Genomic DNA, 16,318 nt, shown 5'->3' with positions numbered 1-16,318 from the left:
GGCGCTGCTGCTCGGCACCCGCTGACTGGCGGCCGTGGCTGAGCCCCCTGCACCGCACCGCCCCGCTGCCAGGGACGGACCCGACCCGGCTGCAGCGCAGGGTCCTGCGGGACACCCACCTCCCGTGGGGCCGGGGACCCCGCGCAGCGCCGCCGAGCAGCCTCCGGCCCAACCTCGGTCACGGGAGCACCAACCCATCATTAGTCGGAGCTGCCTGATTAACCGGGGGAACCTCTGTGGCCGCCTTCATTGCTCAGAGAGAATAGTCGTGTTGCTTTTGCTAATTTAGAGCATCCGCGCTGCTCGACACATCATTTTTTAACGTGGCAGCTAAAGACAATGATCAATTAAAACGCTGGTGCCATCACAAGTACGGATGCGAACGCAGCGCAAACGAGCGGACAGGAGCGCGGCATGCGGGGGTGCTGAGCCGAGACGTGAAGTCGATAAACGCGGCCTCTGGCAGGAGAGATCTCCTGTGAGGTCTCTCGGGCTGCGCTGACAAACATGGGAGACACCCGAAACCCTCCTGGGAAACAAGTGCTCCGATGCATTTCCCTTTCCGAATTAAGCCTGTGATCTTCTGGTGAGTAATTCTGATAACGAGAGCGACTTGTGCGGGATTGATCAATCAGCGTCAGGCGCGGGAACGGGGCTCCCTCCCCACGGCACCCCGGCACCACGCTGCGGCACGAGCCGCCACTGCCCCGCGTCGCGGGGGTACTGCCGCAAGAGGGTAACAGCGGCGTGGGCCGGGTCTGTGGAACCCTCTTGCTTCATATTTATCCTCTGGATTTAACAACATCACGTGTCCTTCGCATCCTCAACGTATATCCGGCATGTTTGACATCCTCCACGTTGTTGAAGGAAAAACCCCAGCACCAGCACCTAGGGGTTTCCCCACAAATAAATGCCATCCCTCCAGCCAAACAAACATGCAGATGGAATGAAAAAGGTCTACAAAAGAAAGCGGTGCGGTTTTTAACCTGATATAGAAAAATATAATTAAGAAAGAGAATTTTTATTAGGGCAATTTCACTTTATTTTTTTCCATACAGCAAGGTCAACTATAGCAGTAATAATAAAATAAGCATAAAAAACAAATTGCAGCCCAGGACAGAGTACATAATTTGCAGCAACTACAAGCAAAAAGTAAGTCTGTGATTACATAATAGTAAAACCAAGCACATCTGTCCTTTCAGCAGATGAAAGTTGCGGGGTTGCAAATAAGTGCAACGTCGTTAATTATTCAGTGTGAGTACTGGAGAGATCAGAGAAAGTAACAGCCTGATCACTTTTTCTTTCCAGCTTTGGCATAGAGAACGACAAGGTTTCGTGAGCGCTTTCCATTAAAACGGTAAAATTTCCCAGGGTTTTTTTTTCACCTGCTAAAAGAACAGGACCACTACAGCAATAAAAAATAATCACATAACAACTACAGCTACGGTGTGCTGTTTGGTTTGCCTGTTCATGATTTAACTCTTTTGTGAAAGTCAGTATTTGTTTTGAAGAATCTTTTTTGTGAACAATAAACCACTGAAATTGTCAGAAACTGGTTTGAATAGCATATATCTTTAATATATTTTCTGATACTTTAAACATGCAGTAGTTTTTGAGTAATGTACGGAATATTTGATCCATGATTTCACCTCGATGGTCTGAAGTACCTGCTTTTTTTTCTTTTTTTTTTTTCCTTTTTTTTCTTTTTTTTTCTGAATGATTTTCAGGCAGATTTGACCCAGTGGAGCTTTTGTCAGTCATGAGATCTCGGAAGGATGGCATATCTTTCCAGCTGAAAAAATCCTGGCAAACTACAAGCTGTCCACATAAAGCAAAGCAACTTTTTTGAAGGGGTATGGAGTGCTAACTCTGTGCCACTTTTGCAAGCAATTTTGTTCAGCCTGTCATTTTATTAGCCTTAACAAAACTCCTTGTAATTATAGACATTTTTATTCAAAATAAGATCTTACTATTATACAGGTTTCTCTCTTTTTTGACTATATACAGAAGTGCAAAAAGTCAACCTTCTCTCGGTACGTTCCCACATGCTAAACTGCAGCATAATCAACCCTCAAGAGTTTGCACACACACACTATAATTCTTGTTACGTAAACTTTGAGTATTTGGATTATCAACAAAAAGTCCCTTGATCTATTGATTATGCAGCTTATTTATAACAAGGCCTGATATTCAGGGATTTCAAAAAATATTTAAACAATATTTTAACATTTGAAATGGATACAGTAGAAAATAAATTTTATTCTAATATCTAGGAACTAGATTTTCTCATAATAACTAATTACAAACAAAATAAATCATCAAAATATTACTCAATTGTCTGCCAGGATTGTTGCGATAGCAACAACTTAACTTCTTACTTAGCAATGATTATATAATTATAAGATATCCATATAAAAGATCTTTGTTCTTTTAATGAAAACTAGACAAGAACTAACAATGACTGACATTCTTACATTGTAATATTAAATCAGTAAAATATAAATCATTTAGTTAACAATAATACGAATACTCATATGACACTACATGTAAATTCAAAACTGAGTATGTTATGAAGAAAACTACTTTTTTTTTGTATTTTGAAAAAGTCATCAGTAAACTCTAATAAAACAAAATTCTAGAAACTGAAATGGTATTCAACTGGTAATAGAAAATGAAAACAATCTAATAAATGTAAGAAATAAAAACTACACTTTTAACAAGAAAAAAATAAGTAATATTCTCTAATGTTAAGTAACTACAATAACATGTGAAGTCACCTATACTTTCTTAACACGATTGAAATTACATTGGTATGGGTTTTAACCCGTAATGTAATAATCTAAGGCTTTAATAGATGTACAGTACAATCAGTAAAATCAACACATCATTCTTAGACTATAAAGCATCTCTCTCAAGCATAAAAACTCGCAGTAAACTTGGAAGTACGGGGAGTTCTACAACCGAACTCCCGCTTCTCCCACTCCACGCTACGCTACCAGTGACCTGGCCCCCACTTCAGCACTTTGCTGAACAGAGCAAAAATATCCTTTACTAGCTGCAACATCCAAACCACAAAAAGGAATTCCTTTGGATGAATCCATTCTTAAAACTTGAATGCACATCTATTTTTTTGTTTTTATTTTGTAAAGGCTTTCTAAGGCTATAAGCAGTTAATCTGAACAAAAAAAATCACATATAAAACTCACCCAAGTATTTAACCCTCCCGATTTCTACGCTAATTAACATCTCCATGTTTTCATATTTTGGTTTGTCATGCATCTGATGATGTCAGTGCTTCTTTCGTCTTTGTTTAGAGTCACCGTGTAAAGCGTGACTTTGATGAAGTAAAAGCGAAACCCATCTCTGCAGAACATTTATAGTCCTTTTGACTTTCGACAGAGGCTATAAATAGAAGCAAAAGAAGTTCCTCAAACATTTGCGACTGTGTCTCAGAAATGGCTTTTCCCTTTCGCGTATCACGTTATACAGTAAAATACGCATAAACACTACACTACGGCGCCTTAAAGTAGGTTATCTATGTGTCCAGTCCGGGTTAATCTGTCCGGCCGGAGTACGGCTCTTGTGCTGCCTACTGCCACTGCGACTGTGGCCGCGACTGCTGCGAGGAACGGTTGGCCATTTCTGAGACAGCTTTGGTTTGAAACAGAACGGTGCCCTTCGCCCGATTAGTACTAATGAAGTAAGTGAAAACGTGGTTCTGAAAATAACACTGCAGAAATAATACTCTAATCGGATGTACAGTCTATGGCACTTCATGAGAATCCTTAACAACATGGTATTTAAAGCCGTCGATGTGCTTTAAAATATACACAGTTGTGGTTTTGCTTGGCACATTCATCTCTGTCAGATACCTCTCTTACCGCTTCTTACAATCTATTACATTAAAAATATTACTCTGAAACAAAAATTACTGTGCATGCACGCTCTCATCTATAATGGCAATTTTAAATACAAGGTGCACCTTTGTTATTTGTAAACCTTGAAAGAAATAAACTTACTTTAAAAAATTATATCTTGGTCTACAGACGTACCAATACATAATAGATTCATGGTTACAGCATCGTCTGTCTTTTCAAGGTGACGTACATGATTATGTAGGAAATAGACTCCAGATGCATATTCAAACCCATATGCATACTCCTGTGCTAGAAAAGATAGACAATGTCGTAGTTTTTAGACAATAAGATCACCTCAGCACAAATATCAATTAAATGTACAAAGTATATAGGCAACAGTGTGCAGTGGATTTCCAAGTTCTGGTTTCATCTCGCTAACATGCAATGTGTGGATGTCTCACTGCTGAGGGAGTCTCCGAGTGTTGCTTGACGGTATATACATTATGGCTAATGAGCTTGTCCTCTTCTCACCCAAACACACTGTCCGTTTCTCTTTACTTATGATCTGGAAAGGGAAAAAGAGAAAGCGTTTTCAACACAAGTCATAACTCCTCGTCAGCACCGCATCAGCCCAAGCTTTGTGTTTGCAAGAGGGAAAAGTGCCCCCGAGCGCGGAGGAGGCCGGCACCCAGCGCCCCGCGGGGTGTCCCCTCGGGGACGTTCTCGCAGCACAGGTTCACTTTACAAATGGGGACAGTGCAGCCCCAGCCCGCTGCCGAGGGACACCCGGCGGCAAACTGACCAGAGCCGTCCCACCGCAGTCACTCGAGCAGTTTAACGCCATTTCTGCTCAGCTGAAAGGAACAACTGGTATTATAAACCCACCGGGGCAAATCCGCTAATCCTCCCCCAAAGCAGTAGCTCCATTCTGGCCAGGCCGGTCAATAAGGAACGTGGCAGAAATGGAGCGCACGGGAGAGGAAGGGAATACAAATCTGCCAATGCAAAATTTGCAAGTTTGCCAATGACACCAAGCTGCGTGGAGCGGTGGACAGGCCGACAGGTCAACCAGGCCAAGGGCAGGGTCCTACACCTGGGTCGGGGCAATCCCCAGCACAACTCCAGGTTGGGCAGGGAACGGCTGGAGAGCAGCCCTGAGGAGAAGGACGTGGGGGTGTTGGTGGGTGAGAAGCTCAACATGAGACGGCAACGCATGATGACAGCCCAGGAAGCCAACTGTATCCCGGGCTGCATCAGAAGAAGTGTGGCCAGCAGGGCGAGGGGGGATTGGGCCCCTCTGCTGCACTCTGCTCTGGGGAGACCCCACCTGGAGCACTGTGTCCAGCTCTGGAGCCCCCAACATAGGAGAGACATGGACCTGTTGGAGCGGGGCCAGAGGAGGCCCCGGAGATGCTGGGAGGGCTGGAGCCCCTCTGCTGGGAGGACAGGCTGGGAGAGGTGGGGGGGTTCAGCCTGGAGAAGAGAAGGCCAAAAAGGGGAGACCTCAGAGCCCCTTCCAGTGCCTAAAGGGGCTCCGGGAGAGCTGGGGAGGGACTTTTGACAAGGGCATGGAGTGATGGGATGAGGGGGAATGGCATCAAACTGGAAGAGGGGAGATTGAGATGAGATATTGGGAAGAAATTCTCTCCTGTGCGGGCGGTGATCCCCTGGGGCAGGTTGCCCCAAGAAGCTGTGGCTGCCCCATCCCTGGAGGTGTTCCAGGCCAGGTTGGACGGGGCTTGGAGCAACCTGGGCTGGGGGGAGGTGTCCCTGCCCAGGGCAGGGGGGGGACTGGGGGGGCTTTAAGGTCCCTTCCGACCCAAACCCTTCTGTGAGTCTATGAGTCTCCACTCAGAGCAAATGGCACATCAGTGGAGTTCAGAGCCTCTTCCCCCGTATCTCATTAGTTTTCTTAGAAAGAAAATAAAAACATTCTGTCCCTGAAAAAGACAAATTATGCACACAAAAAGGTAAGAAAAAGGCAAGCAGTAATGCATTGGGAACTTACTGTTTGTTGACAAAATGTCTACATCTGTGTAACATACTTGTGGCTAGTCAGATGTTCGGCAGATATTATGGGTATCTATAGGTAAAAAATTTCAACAATGAATAACACATGCAATGAGCCAACCCAGAGACACAGCAATTTTGCTACAGAACGTAAGTTTGGAAAAGTGAGGATCAGCTGTGAGTTGGTGGATTTTATATTGTAACTATAAGTTAAGGTCAACTGAAGTGCTACAATAGCAACTTAAACTGGAAAACATTGTGTTAAGTACTACTTGACAAGTATAAATAAGTATTATTGGTTGTTTAGGAAATAAGAGAAGTTAAAATCTACAAAAGTCATGCAGTGCAGTAATTGAAAATAGCCCTTTTTGTTGGCCTACACAAAATTCTGTGCTTTCAGCGTATCATTTAAAATGGTAAGTTCTACAGTGGCCTTGTCCCAGTCTGATTTTGTGAAGTGTTCACTGCTTTCACTGTCTTGGGTTTTGACCGCCAAACCTACGATGCCCTGAGCTTGATTTTCAGGGCTGGTGAAAATCTGCGGTCGAGAAGAGCTGCCTGCTCTTCCCACGGCTGCTGCGGGCATCAGGGTGGATCGGCCGAAAAGCTAAGGCTCCCCAAAGCAGTGAAACAATTCTCAAAATGTTCATCTGCGTACACAGAATGCAGTACGTGGCTCTCGAAGTGCCCCATCAACTCAGTTTCTTATTAAAAACCAAAACAACCCAGTATTAAAGTCAGAGCAGATGACCAGCAGCAGAAATAGCCAGCTCGTCCCCTGCAGCCCCCGCGGGCAGCGCGGCGCCGAGGCCCCGGGGAAGCAGCCCAAGCAGCTCCAGGGCACGCAGGCGCTGGGCGACCGCGAGGACCCTGCGCTACGGATGGGCCCGGCAGCGCGCCTGGAGGGAGCGAATGCGCCCACGCGCAGGGGAACGTGCTGGGCACGGGACACAGAACTGAGGTGCATCACCACAAACGGCTGCTGCACCTGGACAGACTCTTCCCTGACGGATCCTACGGCTGACCTGTTCATCCACACCAGAACGGGGACAGGGAGGTTCCCTCTTAACTGAATTGCTTACAGGTCTCGCTGTCGGTTTTTCCATCCCTTGTGCCCTCTCCTCCCCTGGCAACTCCGCACAACTCTATGACATTGCCAACTCGTACAGAAACGTGCTTCAAGCGTAATGAAGCTTCTCATACCATTTTTTCCTACTGCTGCAGGAGAGGCTGTGGCACCCAACTGCGGAGAAGCGTCAGGGATGGTGCTGTCAGAACAGACCAAGGACCTTCAACACCAGTCAATGAAGATGAAGGGCCAGATCTTAAGACTTTCGGCATGCATGCACATCGCATCGTGTGGCATTAAATAATTTCAGCATTGCTCACATAGTATATACATATATTCGTTATATATGTATATATGGAGGTTTGGCTGCAGTACTTCACTACGTGTGTTATGAGGCTCCAGGGAGGATACGCATGAAATGATCGGATTCTACAACAGAAAGTTTCCCTGTAATCTGTTTGGGAAAGTGCATGGTTATTTTGACAGAGGTCAATTTTTAAAAAATCATGATGTTTTTCGGTGGCTTGGCTCTCTCTCACAAGTCTTTAGCCTTACCGAGGATAGAGAGACACTTCAACTAACTGAATGGTGGGATGAACTGCAATATTAAGACACTTTGGGCATACAGGTGGTTGCTTGCTCAGGTGACTCGTATGCAGAGGTAGCCCTACCTATAAACTAGCTGTCCAAAACACAAAGTGATTCTTATGCTAGTTTAAATCTGTGAGTGAAACGTTTCTCAAGAGCAGAGAGTGCGACTCCCCAGGTAGCCTAACCTGAGCCCTCTTTGGAATCGTACAACACTCAGCTCCCTTTTGAGGCTGGGGACGTGCGCGCCCACGCAGCACTGCAATGGTGTAATTTTTGGAGTAATATTTGTGAGCGATCAGTAAGCAGATGGGTTAACAGAGAAGGTACAGCTGGGCATCCTACTAACTGGTGGCGCTGGGAGGCAAGGGTGGCAAGGCTCGAAGCCCGAGACTCGGACTCGCTCCTGCGAGAGCCTGCAGCACCCGCGCAGCCCCGGCGCACTGCGGCGAGGCCGGGGGCTCCCGGCTCTGCCGGAGCCGACTCAGCCCCTCTCACGGCGGGACCGTCCCCAAGCAGGGAGGTGCGGGTGCGGCGGGGGACGGCATCGCTGCTGAACGTCCAAGCGCAGCGGCAGAGCCGGCAGCTTTACCGCGGGATTCTGAGATTGCGTACGGAGTTGGCTCTAGGGACAAAGGGAGCTGCGTGTGTCGGGCGAGCCCGCCTTAAAAACGGACGTTTATCCTCAGAACTAATGTCACACAGAACCACACCTGCACAATGCTAAAGAAAAGGCTGAGTTCCCTTTTGTAAAAGGCACATGTGTGACTCCCCTGAGGCCAGAGCAGCACCTGCAGCTTAGGCCAGAACCGATGGTTCCGTGACACACGGCAACTCTAACTTCCTAGCTAATCTCAAAAATCATTTGTTTTTATAGGAGAAAGAAGAGGGTCTTTTACAAGTTTTTACTGTTGTACTTCCTGCCAGACGTACTACACCAATCTGCATTTTTGAGACCGAGCTAGCTAACGCCGCAGGCCCGCTCCCGGCCTGCGCAGCTCCCGCTGCTCCGGGGCTGACTGCAGCCTTTCTGGGGGACTTTTCATCACTCCCTTAGTAAAGCATTGTTCTTTTTTTTCCCCTGAAATACACCCAGGCAACGATTGGGCAGCTATTTAGAAATAAACCCAGATTCTAATGGCCATTTCCTAAGCGGAGCCTGGCGCCTGCAACGAGCCGCCGGCCCTTCCCTACCAGAATCACAAGCTGAAACAAAGGTGTCAAAGACGCTTCTGTGTGGCCCACGCTCAAATGTTTTCGTTTTGCTCTTGGAAGAGGAGAGTCGGAACATGTTCAGACTGCTCAATTCAGACTGTTAAAATTCTGACCCTGCAGCCCCTCTGCACAAAGGCTTCACGGCCTTTCACCGGAGTTCTGCGCTAAAAGGAACTGTCGGCTTCACAGAAATAGAAATAAATAATGGGTTCCGTGTATTATCCCTTTCTCTTTACATCTCTGAGAGCAGAACTAAGCAGCGCGGCCCGTAAATGTTAAGACTGAGTCAGAAACTCCATTATCAATTATTTTTAGCATCAGAAATGGAACTGCAGCGCCTTTTGAGCATGGATAAAGGCTTATTAAGCTGTGCTGCAGGTCTTAGAGAGAATGTGTAGGCCAACAAGAGGTAAAATCAAAACCCCCATGCTCATTAAAAGCACCGATTTCAAGTTGTCTGTAAGGAACAAAGCTGTAAATTAGCAAACCTGGTTGGCTGTGGCTGTTGCAGCGAAGGGAACACTTGTGGCAGATGTTGTTGCTGCAGACACAGTGGCTGGCGTAGCACCGTGCACCATGGGAACTTTCGGAAGGAAAATCATATAAGCAAACATACAGAAGAGTGTAGCAGTATGGGAACCAGAGCGACATGTGGTAGGATAATTGAGCATGGTATTTATCACAGCAAAAAGCCCGAGACGTCATTGCCAGCGCGTGACATGCAACCACAGTGCAAAGCAGGACGACATTCCAGGGAGAGAGAGGGGAGGGAAATGAAAAGAGAAAAAAAGGGGAAAATGCTTGTTACCATCAAATCAAGAAAATCGACACAAACAAGCTTAACCATTTCAATACAAAAATCAACAGAAGAATTTTTAAATGCCCTTATATTTACAAATTTTTGTCGTTTAAAAATTCAACCCAAATAGTAACCGCAAACAAAAATTAATCTCGTTGAAGGACAGTATACGTCTATGTGGCTATAGTAAGGTACAGTCTTTATTTAACACGAGATAGTTGCTAAACACTGGAACTCATAGTCCAATCAAAATCCACCAAGGAACGATGTGCAATTCAAACAACTGCTGTACAAAATTAACAACGTCCGTGTGTCCGTGTCAATTAAATAAAACAATTGCATTTAATTGACAGGTGTTAGTGCAGGAGGCTAAGGGAGATGGATTGGCACGAGAGCTCTAAGTTAACATCTAGCAGTGGATTTTGAGGGTCCGTGAGCTGCACCACAGGATTAAGAGAATCAAGAAACAAAGCTGGCACCTACCAACACTTGTAGCGGGTGTCATGCACAATATTGAGCCTGCCCATCATGCATTGCAACAGGAAGGTGGATTTGGAAAGGGAAAAGAATTAAAACAACCCATCACACGTGTAATTAGAAATTTCATTTGAACAAAGAAGAAAAATTGTTATTATGGGAACAGTGGCATGTAACCGTCAGCACAATCAAACCATACAATAGCACAGTGATCCGTTAGAACTAGTCCTCAGCGGAGGGGACAGAGCTGGCCCAACTGTGTGCCGCTATGTCGTGTTTGCCTTCGTAGCGCTGCGCAATACTACCGTGGCTCAGAAAAGCTTCTTTCGCTTCATTTTAAAACCCTTTTAATTTGCCTTTTGACATAAGCTTGGCCATGGTCCTTACCCTGCTCTCCTCACATTGAAGGGAATGCTTTACAGCCGCACCCCACTACGCGTCCCCGAGGAGCACCCTGCCGGGACACGGTGCCGGCGGGAGCAGCGGCAGTGCCGGCCCCTCTCCACGCGGCGCTCGGAGGGTTCTCACGGGGACAGGCAGGCGAGGCTCTGCCCTCAGCGGGGACCCTTCCCGGGCGGGCTGGGGCGAGCCATGGCTTTAGCTATAGCGCTTCCTCTGCCACGGTCCGGCTGCTCCGACATCTCGGGAATACGCAGGCAAAGCCGGGCGCGTTTTGGGCAGCACTTCGGTTGCAGCGGTGTGACCCCTGCGGGGTGCCGGCCAAGTGGAAGCGACCCTGACCATGCCCTGAACACGCCGGTCAGGGGAGTGACGGAATAGCTGACAGCTCCTATGCAGCTCAGGGCAGCACCAAACAACGCTGGTTCAGCACTTTTTTCTACATTACGGGCTGTATTTTAAGCTGCGGGTGCCCGGGCTCACAACCCGCAACTCTCCCTATGCTACACCAAAATCATTGAAGTGACAGCACCGTGTGTGTTCTACCCTGCAACTGGAAAGCCACCGGCAGGATGGTGGGTTTAGGATCATCACGGTATCATTTTTTAACTATTCACTAAGTTGGCAATTCTGGTTACTTTACACAGCAAAATGCCTTCCACCAGACTGAACTCAGAATCTTCTGGTTTCGCTTCCCATATGTTAAAGATATACTGATATTTCAGAATATCCGTTTTTAACAAACGATTTACTTTTTATTTAAAAAAATAACATTTTTATTTAACAACGAACATTTATTAACACTGTTTGTTTTGCCTGAGGCAGCAGAAACTGCAAGAAACCCTGAAACCTGGGAACAGAGACTGGAGTGGAAATGGGCACCTGCCCTGGCAGACGGGCAGGGGAGCACGGGGCTGCTGCTGCCGGGGCATTATGTGACCGTAGCCGGGGGCCAGGGAATTGTTTCAGCCGGTGCCAGGCATTGCAGGGGCTTGCACAACCTCAAGAGCATTTAACTAAGCAGGGAAAAAGTCAGTCAGTATAATTACTGCTGGGGACAAGGTTATTCTCTGTCATCGCTGTATCTGCAAGGCTACAAAGGAAAGGGCATAATCATGTTTCCTAATTACTCTTCTATTTCTGGGTTGTGGAAGAGACTGAAAATATTCCCAAAGAAAGGTTAAACAGAGGAAGGGCAGCTTTCCTGACTTCCCCACGCACAAACCACGGCTGAAGTCAGCGGGACCACTTCCAAGATTAAAAAATGGAGCAAAATTGGCCTATAAAGTGCAAACAGTAAGTAAAACTGCTTTCTCGGTCCCTCTTACGACATCTCTATGGTGTTAATGAGGTTACACAGAAGAACCTTTGAGTTTTGTCTCTCTGCAGAAGCGCCCTATTTATAAGGTCGTACATACTTCATTAGATCTGGAATATTACATCATTCCATGCATAATTAGGTCTACATGCTAAAGACGAGTTAGATTTTCATAATGACTCTGAAATATCACTGTACAGCTTTTCAGCTCAGAATTTCAGCCTGAGTTATCATCATTAACATTATAACCAGCGCACACAGTTTTGGAAGGGAATTGAAGCAAATGAACATAAGGCAGGAATGAAAATACTAGCTGGGGTGCAGTAACTTGCAAATATGGAGACATAATGCTGTATGACCCTCTTACCAGTCGTAAAAATAATTTTTGCTGTGACCTTAATATTCATCTTGACTTCAGAAGCTTTGACTGACTAATGAGAATGCATGAATAATAGATGTGCAGTTTCCAATGTTCCCTAGCTTTTCAGCACAAGGCAGAATTTTAATTCAAGGATGTGCTCAGTTAACTGATCACAACTTCACAACCAGATTATTTCTACAGCGGAACAGAGCTATTTTTATAAATATTCCAGGTTTATTGGTGTTCTGAGCATTTTTTTTCTCTTCTCTCCCTCGAACTATTCCCCTCAGTCTATTTATTCTGTCCAATATCCTAATGAAAAATATGGCCACAGAGGGCAGAAGCGCTCCTGTGGAGGTGACCAGTTGTGCCCGATCTCGCTCCCTCCCCGCTGTTCGGAGGAGAGCGGGGTTTTTCACGGACCCAGAAGCCCCACGGAGGACGGTGCTCCCACAGATGTGGCTTTAGGAAAGCATCTGTGCACTGCCTGAGCCCCAGCCCCGAGCAAGGCAGTTCTCCGGAGCTGGAGCTGCGGTACCTAAATAAACACGGGATGCGGTAACTTAGGGGCAGAGGTGGCTGAAGCCCCGCCAGAGCTGGGGAGGGGGTTCTGCTGCCCCGCTGCAGCTCTGCCTCACGGCAACAGCTCCTGGGAGAATCCCGTGAGCCTGACCCCTTTCTCCTGGGGGACTACGCTTCTCAAAGACCGTTCTGGTCACTCTGTTGACAGGCCAAGGCCAGGAACGGCTGTCTATGCACAGCCGAGGGGACAGCCAGCTGCGGCACAGGGCGGTAACAAGCACTGGGGCAGGAATTTCACGTAGCCGCAGACAGCAGCTCTCTCCCTGTAGGTACCCACATACCCCCCGGCAGCTCACAGTCACTGCGGGACAAAGAGCACGTGCACAAGCAGCGAACACCACGTAACCGGTGCTCTGCACGTTCACAGCCCCACAGGCAAACGCCTGCCCGCGTGGCTGCCAGGGCCTGGAGAGCCGGCGGCCGGGACCGCAGTCCCAGAACACGCTGGGGACATTTATTAAGTCGTGCAGAGCCTCCTCATTCGGCAGACTAACCCCGCTTATTCCGACTACCCAGCACCACAAGTGCTCCCAGCTCGCTCTTGTAACTCCTCCGACTCCCCTCTAGTCTGGGGACAGCTTCCAGCAGCCACGGTGTGTGGGAGACCTCAGCAGGGGAGCTGTGCAAAGCCCTGCGCTTTACTTGAGAGCGCTGAGGTGAGGATCTAAGAGCATTTAATCATTTAAAGTGCGCTGGAGCGCCAGTGTCCGCCCCCTGGCATGGACCATCCCTCTACTTACTTTCATGTGCTCCTGCACACAGGCAGCCAGATTTTTGCCTTACAATTTAGAAGAGGTATCTGGGTTTGTCTGGAAGACGAGGGGAAAACTCTCAGGGTGAGGCATGAAGAGGGCAGTGCCCTGGAGGGAGGAGGGTCCTGCTGAGACCCTCCACAGGGGCACACACCGACACCGTGGAGGCGCTGCGAGTGTCCAGCCCTCCACACCTCCTGCTTCTTCATATACTGCAGCTGAAGCAACCGAGAACACACATGAATGATTGCACTTTGGGGGTCTGAACCTGAGAAATGTCACTTTAATTCAGACCCCACTGAATTAACAGCAGTGGAGCTGAGGGCACCCACGCTCCGTGCTCTCCGTCGCTTCTTAGGGACTGACGGAGCAGCTCGATTTCCAGCTGACTATGTGGAAACAGGACTGGTGCCAGTTAATTTTAACTGGGGAAAACTAAAAAGCGCAAGGTGGCAAATAAAATTCTCAAACTTTCAGAAAAGAACTGTGAAGCTCAAACTGCTGCTATCTGAAAAATACAGAGAATTTACAGTAGCTCATGCTGCAAAATCCTTTGCTTTTCTTGTTTAACATATACTAAACTTCAGTGGTCAAGAAAGGTCAAGCGAAGCATCAAGAACCAGTGCACAAACTGCTGTCGGTTCCAGTATAGACTCACTAGAGGAAGAGCTGGGGCAGGTTGTGTGTAAGTGCCGATGTGAAAGGTCCCGGTCAAGGATGGACTGACGCACCCGAAGCATAACCCCAGCTTCTGTGCTCAAGGGCACAACTCAAAGCAGCTTGAGTACTTCCAGAAATCATCCAGCCCCACGCTGATTTAATGGGAGCTGGAAAATCGTGTGTTTACTAACTACATCAATTATGCCTTGCCAAAACAAATCTGTGAAATTGTTTTAAAATCTACAGGAAGGACTGTGACTGCATATTAATTTTAGTATGTGGGTGAGAGGCCTGACCTAAAGCTTACTCAGAGTCTTACTATTGACTCCAGCAATTTTTGCAACAAGCTTTTACTAATATATTTTAGTGGTTGTAATGTATTTTTGGAACCTAAATAAGTTACCACAATGTACTACATCAAGCAACTGATTTTTGTGCCATTTAAATTATACCTGTTGGTTGTATGCCAGATCAAGAAAGAATGGTAAAAGGTGTTATACCAAATTCCTGGGAACACACTTGCAAAAAATGTTTAGGATAAAATCCCTGAATTTTTTTGGTCAAGACTGAATAGCTGCATTTTCTTTCCTCCCCTGCCCTCAACTAGTCTGCATTACGCAGGGCTGTCCTCACACACTCCTTCATGTTTTTTGAGTACAGACCTATCAGATGCCCTCCGCATACCTCCTGGAACGATAGGGCTGTTTTAGTGTGGGTTCAGATGTAAAACACAAACCCAGTTGTGTTAATATAGGCATAAATTCACATGACATACTAGATATATACCTTTTCATGAAGGGTTGTTTGCAGAACCAAAACCTCTACTCCAACTTTAAGTCCCATCACTTGTCCTCTAAAGGGACTTCTTCTTATGTACATAGTAGAGGCATCAATCCTTCAACAATTATGCCAGGACAAGTGTAGATTCGATTGCTCTTGAACAAGAACAAGGGCACCTTGGTTCTGCTTGGTCCAAAATCAGCCCCGAGGCTTTAGAGGTAGAGGCCTGAGCCTTGGTTTCTTGTGTAGGTCCATGATTAGCCTACCTGCGAGACTGCCTGCCTCTGCCTTTGTGTGATCACTGCACCCTAATTAACATCAAAACCTTCAAGTGTGTGACTCAGAACAACTGTTGCTAAGCACATGAAGGCAAAGGGGTCTTACAGCAAAGAGAAACAAATACAACAGCTTAAGAGATGTGTAACAAAGAGAAGTTAATCGAGAGGAAGAGGAACGGGAGAGGAGATTTCAAGTTCTGATTTGGGATGACAGAGCATGACACTGATTTTTATATTAGACCAGAAAAGACCCACCCAGCTTCCGAGAGAAGCAGAGAGAAGCCAGCCGTCCCGCAGTCAGCGCTCCTCCGCCCGCGGCTCCCCGGCATGCCAGCGTCGCGGCAGGGGGAGAGGCTGCCTCTGCCCGGCAGCAGCCACCCGCCACCGCGCAGATCCCTCGCCGCATTTCCCACCAGGAACACACCGTTACCTCCTCGGGTACTATTTCCAGAATTCCCCCTTCTCCCTCCCCAGAAAAAGGCAAACGAGATGCACTTACCTGGTGGGAGAAAGGCTGTATGCTGCTGTAACTGCATGTTGGCAAGAGCTTGCTGGTATTGGAAAATACCAGTGTTAAAGACCGCAGTGGCACCATTGGTTTTTTCAAGCGCAGGCCTCTTTGGTAATGGGGGAAGTACAGTTTGAGGAATTCCCTGAATGGTGGATGGGTATAAAAATAAAGTCCAGTAAAAAAAAGAAAAAAAAAAGGGGGTGGGGGGAGGTAGGGGGGTGTGGAGGAGGAGGGGAAGGAGGGAGAAGACAAGGAAAGAGAGAAAGGAAAAAAGAAAAATCAGTAGAAGGCAAAAAAACCAGGCAGCACCATGTTTATCCATGAGCAAGCAAGCAGCATAGCAGACTTAACTACCAAATAAAAGGCGAGGTAAGAGCTTTACGAGGGAGCACTACTTTAGCCTACCATTACAGCGGCACAGGGAACGTGTCAGAGCCGTACGTTATAGGGACCGGCAGAGCTATTACACTACGGTAAAGCTTCAGGGCTTCGGTCAGGAGCGAGGCTATCGGGGCAGGGGAAGCAGCACGGCGAGCTCCATGAGGATCAACACGTAGAAGCGATGTTAATAGTCACCGTCCGGAGCGGATGGCAGTGCCGCTGGCGCCAACCCACTCCCCGGCCCCAGCGCCTGCCCGGGCATGCAGAGCGCGCGCCGCATG

General features: G+C 47.3%; 1 protein-coding gene across 3 annotated transcripts in view; it reads right to left on the bottom strand.

Moving 5' to 3' along the window:
* Positions 1–3,635: 3,635 nt before the first annotated feature.
* The window catches only part of MBNL1 (muscleblind-like splicing regulator 1), a 79,448-nt gene continuing 66,765 nt past the window's right edge, over positions 3,636–16,318 (bottom strand). Inside the window, exons 5-9 of one of the 3 annotated variants that reach the window (XM_009884391.1) lie at positions 15,645–15,798; positions 10,022–10,057; positions 9,228–9,322; positions 5,866–5,940; positions 3,636–4,422 (exon numbers count right to left, since the gene is read on the bottom strand). In XM_009884391.1, coding sequence (XP_009882693.1) covers positions 5,884–5,940; positions 9,228–9,322; positions 10,022–10,057; positions 15,645–15,798 — 342 coding nt within the window. In that variant the 3' untranslated portion in view covers positions 3,636–4,422; positions 5,866–5,883. Of the gene's footprint in view, positions 4,423–5,865; positions 5,943–7,073; positions 7,136–9,227; positions 9,323–10,021; positions 10,058–15,644; positions 15,799–16,318 lie in introns of those variants that run through there. The other 2 variants (XM_009884393.1, XM_009884392.1) reach the window with 2 other exon arrangements.

The sequence above is a fragment of the Charadrius vociferus genome, unplaced genomic scaffold (genome assembly GCF_000708025.1).
Source record: "Charadrius vociferus isolate BGI_N301 unplaced genomic scaffold, ASM70802v2 scaffold104, whole genome shotgun sequence".
Taxonomy (NCBI): Eukaryota; Metazoa; Chordata; class Aves; order Charadriiformes; family Charadriidae; genus Charadrius; species Charadrius vociferus.
Note: the sequence above shows the minus strand (reverse complement) of the source record. Positions and strands in the feature narration are given on the sequence as shown.